This window comes from Mauremys mutica, chromosome 10 (assembly GCF_020497125.1).
Source record: "Mauremys mutica isolate MM-2020 ecotype Southern chromosome 10, ASM2049712v1, whole genome shotgun sequence".
NCBI lineage: Eukaryota > Metazoa > Chordata > Testudines > Geoemydidae > Mauremys > Mauremys mutica.
The window spans coordinates 32,558,068-32,571,915 of record NC_059081.1 but is presented as its reverse complement, the minus strand read 5'-3'; the positions used below and the strand labels follow the sequence as shown (position 1 = coordinate 32,571,915).

General features: G+C 36.2%; 1 protein-coding gene across 2 annotated transcripts in view; it reads right to left on the bottom strand.

Moving 5' to 3' along the window:
- The window catches only part of PSMD14 (proteasome 26S subunit, non-ATPase 14), a 64,374-nt gene that overhangs the window by 19,731 nt on the left and 30,795 nt on the right, over nucleotides 1–13,848 (bottom strand). For both annotated transcript variants that reach the window (XM_044978368.1, XM_044978367.1), the window contains 4 exons: nucleotides 10,721–10,792; nucleotides 10,215–10,334; nucleotides 8,928–8,998; nucleotides 7,808–7,958 (listed from right to left, as the gene is read on the bottom strand). In XM_044978368.1, coding sequence (XP_044834303.1) covers nucleotides 7,808–7,958; nucleotides 8,928–8,998; nucleotides 10,215–10,334; nucleotides 10,721–10,792 — 414 coding nt within the window. The remainder of the gene's footprint in view (nucleotides 1–7,807; nucleotides 7,959–8,927; nucleotides 8,999–10,214; nucleotides 10,335–10,720; nucleotides 10,793–13,848) is intronic.

Here is a 13,848-nt window from a genome sequence, read left to right as displayed (position 1 = left end):
TAACGTGGCTATGCCAGGTGTGGAAAAAGAAGTAATGTCCCATCTAAAATATCTTTTATCACCTGCAACTGACCTGTTATCAACTGCTTAGTTTGTTTCTAGATTCTTTAAAAATTAAATGGAACATGTGACCTTAGAAGTGCAGCTAAGGTTTATGACCATTTCGTTATTTATGCTGCCATGCACTGTTAGACAACCACAAGTGAAGAACATCTTCTGTCCCTTGTAAGCCCACAGCATAAAAAATTCAGAGAAATCTTACTTTTTATGCCATTTCCAATGAAAAGCACTAGGAACTGAAACTGACTCATGCCAAATTCATATAGCTGAATTGCTGTGATTGTGAGTTTGAAGTTTGCAACATGGAAATTATTTATAAAATGTCAATTTTATCTGTGGAAAAGAGATTCCTAGGAGTATGTGCATTTTCTTTCTTTATCCTTGGAGAATTGCTTACTGTGGTCAAATCTGCTGCACAACTTGAATATCCATATTGGGAGGGGAGATAACTACAGTATAATACATTTATCTTGACAAGTGAGGGCATGCATCCATAACTCACAAGTAGCAAAGCCACAAGTTTTAAAGCTATATGCCTTAATGAAGATAAATGGACTATTCTACATCCACCATGGTAAAAGGTATTTAAACATTTAATACTTTTCAATGAAAAGTATACTTGGAACTTTTGTGTTTCAGGAAAGGGATTGAACTGAAATAACCTATAAAAACAGTTTACTAAGCAAGCATTTATCACCTGATTTAGAGCACAGCATATCAAAAAATATAATCAGAACACTGACACTCACTTTAACAATGAGGTCTGTAAATGCAAGTTTTCTGATTTGTAATATTCTGTTCAGAAACTACATTATTTGTGCAGAGTACATGATGCACTAACGAACAAAAATGTTGAGAATGTATTGTTATAATATTTTTGCTGGCTTTACAATGGAACAGGAAGGAAAAACGGTGATGAAGTTGGAACAATAATATAATTTGTACTTTGTCTAATTTTGAAAATTTTATTCTGAACGGAAGTACAAATATTCACAGATACCTATATCATAATTAAATATGCAGGATCTCCTACTACAAAAAAAAAAGATGCGTCAAAAAAAATGTAGTTCTCTAATAATTCAACAGTTATCAGCTTCCTGCTTTTCTTACAAATCAAAACCAAGACAAATTCCCATTTCTCTGTTCTGCAAGTCAGAGTTCAAGGCTGAAATTTTGCTTAGTTCAGATTAGGATGCCTTAGCCTTTCACCTGGAGATCACTGCAATGAATCCACCTTTCACTCAATAGTGACTGAGTTGCTATCATTTGACAGATCTTTGTTGGTTATTTGGCTATCTGTAAAATAAACTGGTGATCCCATTCTAGCTCATAGTGGACGGATGTCCACATCACAAAACACTATCACAACCGGCATTCTTGCTGACAATTTCACTGGACTTGGTCAATGATTGATCAGGCATGCAGACTGAACTACTCTGACCTCCAGGGACGTCACTCTAGATCAGAGTTGAAGTACATTTGGTGTGACACTGTTGGGGAAGCTGGTACCAAGAGTAAATGAATGACTTCAGTTTCAAGTTCTCATTATCTGGCCATTTATGGAACTAAAAATAACAGTTACAAAGCAGACAAAATCTTGTGCTCTGTTCATTCTTGTGATTATTTACTACAGGATTTAAAATAGTAAAGATCATCCAATAAGCAATGCAAAGGTAACTCAAGGATACCAAGTTTTTCCTTCTTTGGCTGGTTTATTTCTCAACCATTCCATTTTTCTCTCTTCAGTCTCTGCAGCTATAATACATATAAGACTACAAATACTCAAGATCCCTGCAGATTCTTTTCTTTTCAAAGGGACTATTGGTTTAATAACCTTGCATCCAGGCACCTCTTTTTCAGTCTGTGTGGCGATGCTTAAAAAAATGGCTTAGGCCCACTCAATGTGGCATTTTAAAGTAATTTTTACTGAAGATATAATGGTCTGACAATACAATATCAACAGAATTAACACACGGTCATTGACAATGCATGATAACACTTCAATGGAAAGGTCAACAATACTTATACTCCTATAGTGCCCCAAATGTGTTAGGCACTGTACAAACATATTGAAAGTCATAATCCCTGCCCTACTACTAGTAATAGTTTCTACCAAAGTTATATATAAGGACTCCTTAATACTTGAGTGGTATAAATGAAAATTTCTAAACAGCAATTTTAGTAAATCAAACGTTAATAATGAATGTTGCATCAGGAAAAAGTAGTCTTGGTGCAAAAGCATGTATTTTTAAAAAACAACAGAAGAGTAATTTACTGTAAAGTGGTATCAGCATAATAATTCACGACAAATAGCCACAGTACAAGTATTACAGCCAAGTTGCTAGTGGTAATGTGTTTGGGTCTTGATTTTACTTGGTTGGTTACTTTTTTAAACTTTGGAGGGCCATGGGCAGAGGAAAAAACCAAACAAACTGCTAGATTATTACTTTCAAATTGTATTTTTAGTGGCCCATAAGGGGACCAAGAACATAACATGGATGTATTCTTAATTTTATTATTTTCTAAATGTATACATATAGACTACCAAAAACTTATCAGATGGTTCCAGACCACTTACCAAACAAAAAAAAGAAAACCAAAACCAAAAAAAACCCCAAACAAAAAAACTCCAAGACATGATTTTAAAGGGCCAATCACAATTTCAAGTTTCAAGTACTACACCTGTCCCTCCACCAATTCTAATTTTACAGTCATATTATTCTGACTTAAAAATATTCTCTCTTCCATTGCTGTGTGGACAATCCAAACAGACCAAGAAAGGGGAAAGACACTGAATATATATATAGGAAATGCTCATCCTTACATAAAATAGTGAGGAGCCCACTGAAAACTGTAAGACAGATGGCTATGGCTAAAAGAATGCAGCCTTTCAAGAAACTAACAAAAACTAAGCCTTTACAGTCAGCTGAAGGAGAACTCTGTTGGAACAGTCTTCAGTGCCCTTATTTTATGTAAGGAATAATTGATAATTATTTGACTGGCCTTCATTTGACTCCATTAGATCACTGGATAATTTTTCCAACTCAGTAAGACTCTATGTGACTATGGAAGATTTAGACACTGAGCTGTGGATTTGCAGCATAAAGGATTGTCCTGGAGAGCAGTCCAGCTTTCTTTCTTCTTGTTTGGGAAAGTATGTGTTAAGGAAGTCTAGTCTTAACATATGAAGTTTAAATAGCGTAACTTTATTTTGCTATTTTCAGTGTGCACTGTTCAGTGCTGAGAACTAAACAAAGGAAGACAGTCCTGTGCTCCAAGGATCTTAACATCCAAGTCAGAAACAGGCAAAATAATATAGCTCAGATACATAACAGACAGGTTCAAATCAAGATCTAGAAATGGTGCATATATCTTAGGCAGAATCAGAGTTCTAGGACTTGATGCAAGAAATTTGGTTTTTAGGAGAGATCTCCATTAAGAAAGAGAGGTCATTTGGCACACAAGCAGATGAAGTTGTGGTTAAAGAGATGGCATAGCCATCTCATAGCCAGTTTCTGTGTAGCGTTTTATTTCATTTAGTTCAAATTAACCATGACCATTCTTGAAGAGATTATATCTCATTTAGGCAGGAGAAAGCAAGCCAACAAAACTCTAAGGGACACAGTTTAATAATCCAATGTTTTCCTATGATAGCTACAGTATGCTTTATCATTCTAAACTGAAACCTGAATACGCAAACCAATGACAGAGGGAAATAATATGCTTATGACGATTTTGTGGTTAATGCTCTGGATTAAGACTCAGGAAATCCAGGTTCAATTTCTATCTCTGCCACAGACCTCCATTGGCAAGTCACTTACATTCTGTGCCTCAGTTTCTCATCTGGAAAATGAGAAAGGTTGGGAGAAAGAAAACTCTCTCCATTGAGATTGAAGGCTATTCAGGGCAGAGACCATGCCTTTATTCACAACCTAGCACAATGGGGCCCTCGTTGAAACTTCCAGGTGCTACTGTAAAATAAATAGTGCATCTCTTAACTCTACTTTGAAAAGAATATGTATCTGGCCTGTTTAATAGCTAATTCGTATAGATTATCCCTTTTCTAGGAAAATAATCCAAAAAACATGAAAGGACTATGCAATTTAGAGTTCCCATTAGAAACAAACTGGCTGGATGAAGAGCTTTTTGAAAACGGCAAGCTACCCAACATCCTGGGCACAACTTCTGAGGCATCTAAAACATTCTATTTTTGTATCAATACAAAACCCAGATTTTTTTTTTCCCCCGGGCTCTCTTTAATGAGCAATAAACAACAAAATTTCAGTATCTTTCAAGCTCTCATGAATTATCTCAGGTAAATGACAGAACTTGGTTCAAGCACGAGATACTTTACAATAATCGCTTTACCTGTCAAGATGCCTAATAGTTTTGTATGATACATGCAGTTTATTTACAAAAGAAGTTTCCTCCCAAAGAAAAGTTGATCCCTTTTGAAAATGCAGATTGCTCTTCTGTTACAGAAAATAACTATAATTTGTAACTCACTTTGAGAGTGTCGTTACTAAAAGGACTACTACAATCCACTGGACATTTAAACCACTGTTTTCAGAGAGATTTTTATATGTACCCCTATTTAGTATATGAAGAATACAAAAAATCCTATTTTGATGTGAGAAACAGATTTCTCACATCAAATATAAACCTAATAACTGAAATACTTGGTAAAATATCCTGGAATAATGTCTTAAAGTATCAATCATGGAAAACCAGTAAAGTGCCTTTGGAAAAAAACTCACCTGAACTGTTTTCAGTGGTGCCATGACTTTTAGGTTGTAATTTAAAAATACACGGCAAGGACTGTCTATTTACCAAATAGAGGGACCTGTCTTTATCAAAGACTATTGGGGGGGGGGGGAGAAAGGAATTGATTATGTTGGATGTACTGTTATTTTTTGGTTTAGGGATGAGGAACAGCTGCTGATTTTGTTTTTGTTTTTTTAATGACAATTTTTGGCAAAGACATAGTGAGCTCTGGAAAGACTTAAAAATGTTAGAAACTGAAATAAAAATGTCAATATTTAGCAATTCTAACACAGCTTTTAATCCATGTATTACAGAATGCTCTACAAAGGTGGTTAATCATTGTTAGCCCCATTTTACAGATTGGAAAACTGGGGCAAAGAGAGGTTAAGTGACAGATATACAGTCACACAAGCAAATCAGTGGCAACAATTAGGAATAAACCCACGTGAGGTGACTTCTCCCACATCCTATTCTGGTGCCTATGTGGACTAAAATGAATTTATTTTCAAATGACTTCAACCCCAGAAATGAATGCAATACTTTCTGAACTCTGGTAACAGTAACCAGCGAACTTTAACCAGCTAACTCAAGCTTTACTCTTGTGCGTCATGGTATGATAAACCTGCTGGGAATTATTGTTTCATAGACAGGATACCTTTAGACAGTACATTAGAATTGCTGGTACACAGTTATGGAGAAAAGTTGTGATACCAGGTTTGTCATGATCCACTGTGGGCATTACACTAGTCACACTCCTTTCTCAGAGATCTGGGGCGGGAATTTTTCCCTCAGCAACAGACTGGCAGTTTTGCCGGTGTGAACATTAAACAGGGGTTAGGGTATGATGTCACAACTCATTATGTAAGTGTGGGGCAAATGTCCAGTGCAGGTACTCCATGAGGAAAGAATGCAGTGATCAGATAAAATAGATTGGTAAAGGATTTAAAGGAGTTATGCTACAAAGGAGAGGAATTTGGGGGTGGAGGGTTCATGCACCTATGACTGTTATGGCAGGGAGCCAACCCTATCCATCCTTATTCAAAGGGGGAGTGAAGTCCCAGTTGCTGGTTGGCTGGCAACCAGAATGGGTAAAGGGAGAGCGCTGCCAGTAGCTTGCCCACCTGCCCTGTACCCTTTTACCTGCCAGATACTTCTTGACATTTAGGAATAAAGTTGCATAATAAACCACATCCAGTGTCTCCTATCCTCCTTCTGGCACAGTCGGACAATGTCATAAGAAAAGTTGTGAACTATTTTTATATTTACAAAGATACCAGACTACACTTGCACTTACTCATATTCAAGATTAGGAAATATAAAAAGACAGCAGAAAAAGTCAAAGTCTAGTTTTTTCCCCAAAGATGACATTCACAGTTACAGCAAAGAGTAGGTAATACACTTTGTCTTAATAAGTGCTGTAGAACAGAAGTGTTATTTACTATGAAGATAACATTTTTAGCAATTAATTTAATATGAACTCTGATCTAATTTAAAAATGCAGCAATAGAATGCATGTTATTTGACTTTGATACAATATAAAGCAACCTGTCCTGATTTTTATAACACAGGAAGAAAAAGGGAAAATACATAATGATGACTAAGGAAATCGAGTACATATTTTATCAAAATATTTCACTTTTCCTTTTCACACATCAGTTATGTAATCAGGAACTTAAGACAGTTAGGTCAATTTAATTCCTTTTTAGTATTTTCTAAAGCACCAGAAGCTCATTTGTTTTTAAATCACTTATATTATGGTTTGATGAATACTTATATAGGCAACCTTTTTGCTTTGAAAAAACTAAGAATAGACCCCAAATTTAGAATGGACTCTGATTTTGCTCTGTCGTAATGATGTGATGGCAAAGAGTTCACATATAATTTTATAACAGATGAGCATTCTGAGGTAATGGTAATATTTAGATGAGCTGGCTGGTAGCTTTAATGTAATCTTGCTCTACAACTACTGTATTTCATATACAGAAAACAAATATTTTCAAACTATTTATAAAATTATACTAATGTCATACATCTATATTAAGATTTATTTTAAATAATTGGTCTACAGTACAATGGAAGTGCATGCTCAAACAAAACACCTCAGCAGTATTTTAAAGCAGTAACCACCTAGCCAATTTCTGTACGTTCTGTAGTTTTTCTAATCCACTCTCCCTGTGGTTGAGCAAAATCGAATTGCCTCTCACATTTGCAGACAGCTCTGTGAAGGTGATAATAGAGCTGCTCCCTGCTGTCATGAGGCAGGAAATAGGAAAATGGCATATGGGGCTAGAAAGAAATAAAAAAAAGAACTAAACAAGAACAAAAGAGATTTCAACAAAGGACAACTATAACCCAATGTGCTTTGCAAGTTAATCTTTTCAAAATCATTTAACATACTTAATCATTCATCTGCATCTTTACTCAAAAATCTAAATGGCTGAGACCAAATCTTTAGGGAAGTTTTTATTGTCTAAAACATTTGGAATGCAGATACCACCAGAAACTGTCATGTGCAATGCTTATAAAATAAAGCACTATTTCTGCTCATGTTGGGGGCTGAACCCATCCCAATTTGCAATTAGTAAGCTTTAACTATCTGTCCAAAATTTAATATCTCAACTTTTAAAAACACTATAGACCTGGATTATCTGTTTATTCAAAAAAAGGCTCAAATGGTAGAAGTGTTGAACGGTTCTTGAATAACAAACAGACGACTAGGTTAGAACTGATCATTCCAAATATAAAATATGGCTTAAGGCTACAGGCTTGCTCAGGGACTTTTGATGCAAGTGTTGGAACAAATGAAAATGGTACACTTTCGGTAGAGCTTTTTGATTCATTTATAACCAGACAGAATATTAAATGAGTCAGTGAGATATTTTGAAATGTGGGTCCACCATTCTAGAACTAATATGCATTTTATAGTGTTTTTATTTCAAATCTTAGTTAAGTAGATTAAAAAAAATAAAAAAACCTACTGTACCTTTCCTTTTACGCTCTGGATAGGATCCACCACCACAGCTACAGCTCTTTCCGATAGAGCTTCAAAGCTCTGCTGAGTATTGATATCCACACCAGACAGCCAACAGCCAAAGCCAGGATGACTATGATACCAACCAACAACCATCTCAGGCCTGAAACGAAGAGGGCATTTAGAAATTCCTAGCAATAAAAACATATGATATGAAAGAAACATTGAAGTAATAGGGTATCAATTAGAATGAGAAAAGAGACACACAGGTGTGAAAAAAGCACCATTAGAAACATTTAAATTACTCACCATAGTATGGTGAAAACATGGAAATGAATAAGTGCGACAAAGGAGTGTTATCATTAAGGGATGCACATTAGCAGTGGTAGATCAAGCTTTCAGTTTTTCACCCTGTTACCACACCTTCCCTGAACCAGTTTTTACCCTCTCAGCTCAAGTAAATATCTATTCTTTAACTCCTTGGAGTCAAGAGTTGAATTTTCACGGCAGAAAGTCCATTTCAGACATGGACGACGGGAATGAACGGCGGGAAAGGATTAAATATCAATTAAACCAGCAGTAGAACTAGGAACTCAGTCAAAAAGCAATTTGCACTGTTCTGCTCAGCTGCTGAGCCTTTTGCTAACATTAATTTTGAAGTTTTTTCCACAGTAAAAGAATTTGAGCAAGCAGATGACAACTGTTGAGAGGTACAGAGTGAAATAAAAATTTGTTTAAACATGAAGATGCTTTTTATCAAAATGTTTTTTCCCTTTCTTTTATATACTAAATGTAACCCTAGGCCTGTAAATAAAGCTAAAATACCCAAAGTGATAATGCTTTCCTATTTTATAAAGTACAAACATTAGTTCCTTTAAACTGAGTTATTTTCTAGCAACTCCATATACTAACTAGAGGGGCATTCAAACCAAAGCTTACTATTATGATGATAATAGAAGGAAATTTATGATACTCATCTGGATCTGAAGTCTCTCTCTCTTGTAAAACATGGGGAGAAATGGGTTGCATAACATGTCATATTCATCATAATACTGGGTCAATTATAGAACATGCAGCCTAAACCCACGCAGTACACCACTTAAACTTTTAGATGTTGCTTTGAAACAGTTACCTTCCTGTCTGCTTTAGCATATCCAACATTTTGGCTTGAAATACAGGATCAACTGCCTCTACACTGACACCCTGATTTTGGAAGAGAGACAGCATTAGTGTATTTACATATAAAGTAATTTAAAAGATAAACAGGCATGCAAACACTCTCTTACTGCTCTGACATAAAATGATCTAATAGCTTCACTAATAAAGAGACATTACTCTTTACAGTTTTATTTAAGTTTGTCTACTTGAAATTTTTTTGGAAATTATCTAATTTTTAAACAAATCAAAGTTCTAATAGAGCATTATTTAAATACAACAACAATCTATTCCTATAGTTCCTTGAAAAAAATGCTAAGTTTTCTGTTTAAAAGTGTGTTTTGGGTGAGCACCACCACCAACCATGCAGAAAAACATTCATCCGTCCTTCTCTCCATTTCTTGTTTGTGCACACTCCTTCCTGCTGCTTACTGCCAGCCCACTTTTGGCTCTGTTGCCATTGTTAGGGGTATATACTCTCTTGCAGAGCCTGGCAAAGGGCATACACCATCAACAAAGGCAGTGAACTGACTATGTACAACATGCTAGCAAATGCATAAAATAAACAGAAATAATTGAAATACTGGAGAATTCTATGTAATCTTGATGGTAATTAAGGAAACTGCCTCTTTAATTAAGACCAATATTTCATTTGAGCTACATACAGCGCCACTGTAAATTCCAATTCTAGCTTCCAGTTCATTGCCCTCTTTTAATAAAATTCAATTTCTTAACCTCAAGTAAAACCAATCACGTTTCCACACTAAGGAAATATCATCTCACAGTCATGCCACTAGAGTACAAATTCTGCCCCAGAGAAGCAATTCAAATTCACAGTTTCAGCAGTGCCACTACAGTTAAGGGCACGGCATCATTTCCATCAAACTCTTACTTTCCAGAGTTTGCAACATGGCCTTAATACTTCCATCAGTACTGCAACTGGATATACAAGGCCTTGAAGTCACCAGTTTACAAACTTTAAACACTGTGGTACTATACCTATGGACAGCATAATGGCCTTAGTTAAGAACTTAGTGTGAGCCATAGCTTAAACCACAGCTTAAACCACTAACCAAGTTCAACTTAAACATTATCTTAACAGACTTTAGACATTTAATATGGGCATAATCCAGACATTTATATCATTAGTAGTTTCTCATGCCTTATGTGTGTTGGGGTGAGGGGAAGGAAAAACATAACATGATGTACAATTATTTCATGTGAAAGAAAACATTTACTTTCGTTCCTACTGAAAAGTACTCACTGTTCCTGATTGTGGCATAGCAAACACATCAATCACTCTGACGGTATAATCATCAACAAATTCTCCAAGCATCAGACCCATAACTTCCATAGGAACACCAGCACGACCATGTTTCAACATCTAGAAGTGAGACCAACATTACAATGACATACTATGGTATGATTTACAAGAGATTCGGGGTTTGATCTGGGATAGTTCTACCTCTACCAAAGTGCCCCTGTTCTTATGTTTATTTTACTCATTAGTTAACAGCGTGTTGTGTGTTTTGAAAATGTAAAGCCTTGGAATAGTGCTAAGAATAATACAAGCAATAAAGATCGGTGGCAAGAAAATAACTGGAACATTTACAGTAAGATTCTATGACTAGATTTAAACAAACAATCCAGTCAAAACTCAAGTTGTCAACAATACAAGTCTATAAACTTCTTTCACTTTATGGAATACTGGACAAATATAATGCTTTGTATCTTAAGTGCTATATACAGTAAAGAGTGTAGAATACTTACTTTCAGCAGTGCAAGGGAAGAGATATAAACCTGTTCTGCCGTATCCACTGCAGGAGCATCTGTAGGTGGCCCCTACAAAACAGAATAAATTATTAACTATTTACTCCACATTTATTGCATAATTTTCCAATTATTTCTATTTTATTTTGCACAAAATTATAAGACTAAGAACAATGTGCATCTGACTGTGCTTTTATGTACAGTAAATCCATTGGTTGCAGTGTTTACAATGAAAACATACAGCACTTTTTTTACACTAACCTTTTTTGCAACTTGGTGGAAGGTACCTATGATATCTAGTTAAATTTAAAATCAGTCTAGATATCTAGCCAGAAATCAAATAAAATAAACTGGTAAATATTGTGCTGGGTGCAAACCTGTTACAAAACATACAGAATCAGTGATGAGTTTCCATTAGTCAGAGTTAAGTCTTTCAGCAATGCTAACCTTCCTCAGCTGTAAAATAGCTCCAATTCACCAATTAACTATGTGTTTCTTACAGTGGTGTGAATGTAAATGCTGCTGGGCTAGCATGATTAACTGGCACCAACACAAACAGCAGTTTCCCTTTGCTTCATCTGTTTTCAGTTAAAGAAGACTTGCAGATAAAGGCAACGGGAGCACTTTTGAGATACACTGGTACAGTGAGCATAAAATGGACCTCCAATCCCTAGGTGGAAAAGCTGTGAACAAAACACTTTGCTCTTTGCTTTATGAGTTGTTATTCAAAAATTAGCACAATTGTCCCAGGTGTGAATGATCGGTTGAGGAAGGTATTGTGTTACTGCTGAAATGGAAAAAACTACAGCAGGCTATTTGAAGGTAAAACTATGCTGTTCTTGGGAAGTGAGGGACAAGATGACCTCTAGACAACCACATCTCATTTTATCCCTTTACCACCAAAGTCATAGTACTTCATTAGTCAAGTGTGTTTGTATTATAGTCTTCACAAAAGGAGACAGAACACATTTGCTCTTAGTAATGCGGTGTAAATGCGAAATAACTAGAAAAAATTCCAATGAGGAAAAAAAAGTCCAGTCCATGATGAGTGAAGAGAAAAGAATTATATGAGAATGTACGTTATAATTTTGGAAGGCACTCCAATGCCACAGTGATGAACGCTGTTTAAGACTAGATTTAGACAACTTCATACAACTCCTCACTTGTAATGAAACAGTAAAATTGGAACAATATGCTCCCAACACAGATCCAAGTGAGACCTATTGACCAACCTTATGGGCCATAAAATCTGAAGATAAAGTCAAGAGCTAAAACTACTAGTAAATTCAATTTGTATAAAAACCATTTACCTATTGTATCTACTTTCATTTGTGTATGTACACCTCTCTCTCTCTCTCTCTCTCTCTCTCACACACACACACACTCATACTCACCCCCCCCCCACCCAGGCATGATATAAGGTAGTTATACAACATGGATATTTTTCTGTGTAACATTTTAATAATAATAATAAATCCAGGTGACTTCCTCCACTACAAATTAAATTTTCTCCTCTTTACTTTCGACATCTTTCTGTTCAACCAGCAGTAGTCCTATACTCCTTGACTCCTGCATCCACAATTCTATATACCTATTTGTCACCTTTGACTCTTTACTCCAGTTTCCAACCTTCCAGTCCTGGCTGGCATTGTTTCCCAGATTAAAGAAGGTAGCGTCCTGGACGCATTACTGCACGCAGTCAACTATCAAGACAGCTTACTTCACAATTTCATCTCAAAGCCACATCAGAAAAAACAGCTAAAGTCAAGATTCTCCGTTTCTGAAATAGTGGAGCTTCTCGGGCAGTATATCAGACACCACTTTTCTAAGGAACAGTGGCAAAGGGTGGCCCAGGACTTCATTTTGGATTGCTGACGTATATCTTGAGAGACAGTGTTCCCCATTCTCTCTGGCTCAGCTCTCACATGCCGCTTAGAACAATCAAAGGGCATAAAGATCCTTCTTCGTTACAACAGGATACGTAATGGTCATGGGCAGTTTAACTTACATTTTTACATTTGAACTTCTTGACCTCCCTGTCTTGCCCTTCTGGAGCTCAAGAACAAATAGTGTGCCACCTGGTAATGGACTGCCCTCTTTATCACCTTGACAGCGGATGAATGCACTTGACGTCTCTGGATGATGTTGCTGTGATAGAATGGCTGCATCACTTACCCAAGATCTAACTCACTGTTTGTGCGGTGCCATCAGAAGCCATACACCAGAAGAAGTCTCCTTCCTAAAACTCTCAACCCTCCCTCTTGACTTCTAGCCTGTTAGAGGCCATAGTCAACAGTGTCATTCTTGAAATTTTGTCCTCCGTTTTTCACAACTCCATTCTCCCCTCTATTTTTGCCTGTTACCTCTCTGGCCATTCCATCATCTTTCAGTGGGTTTTCCCAAGGTCACCCAGTGAATCTTTAGTCTAAAAATTATGGTTGAAATTATGTGAATGGGTGATCTCACTTACAGAGAGGGGTGCTAAGGGACCAAAGGAGTTGACTAATACAGGGACCCCAACAGAAAGTGAGGGATTAGGTATATTTGGAATTAGTGGGATGAATTTGAGAAAGGGAAAATATAGCTTAAATAAATCTTTTGCAGTATGATTTATTAGGCTGTGGAATAATAAATATCTAGCTCTTATATAGTGTTTTCATCAGCAGATCTCAAAGTGTTTTACAAAGGTCAATATAGTTATCCCCATTTTATAGATAATGAAACTGAAGCACAGGGAGGTAAAGTGATTTACCCAAGAACTGTTCCAATAATACCTTCTCTGTCTCAACCCTCCCACAAGACTAGCCTAAATAATCTGCCACACCACAGGTACAAACCTAAATATTATTTACCCTCTCCCTCACAGTCATTGCTTGGCCAAGTTGCAAATTAACATTCAATCTTTCCCCAGGAAGGTCCCGATTAGCAAGACATATGCTTAACTTTAAAGTGAGGCTGTCAATTAATTGCAGTTAACTCACGTGATTAATTTTTGAGTTAATCGCAATTTTCATTGCACAGTTAAACAACAGAATACCAATTAAAATTATTAAATATTTTTGGATGTTTTTCTACATTTTATTTCAATTACAACACAGTATACAAAGTGTATGGTGCTCATTTTATAT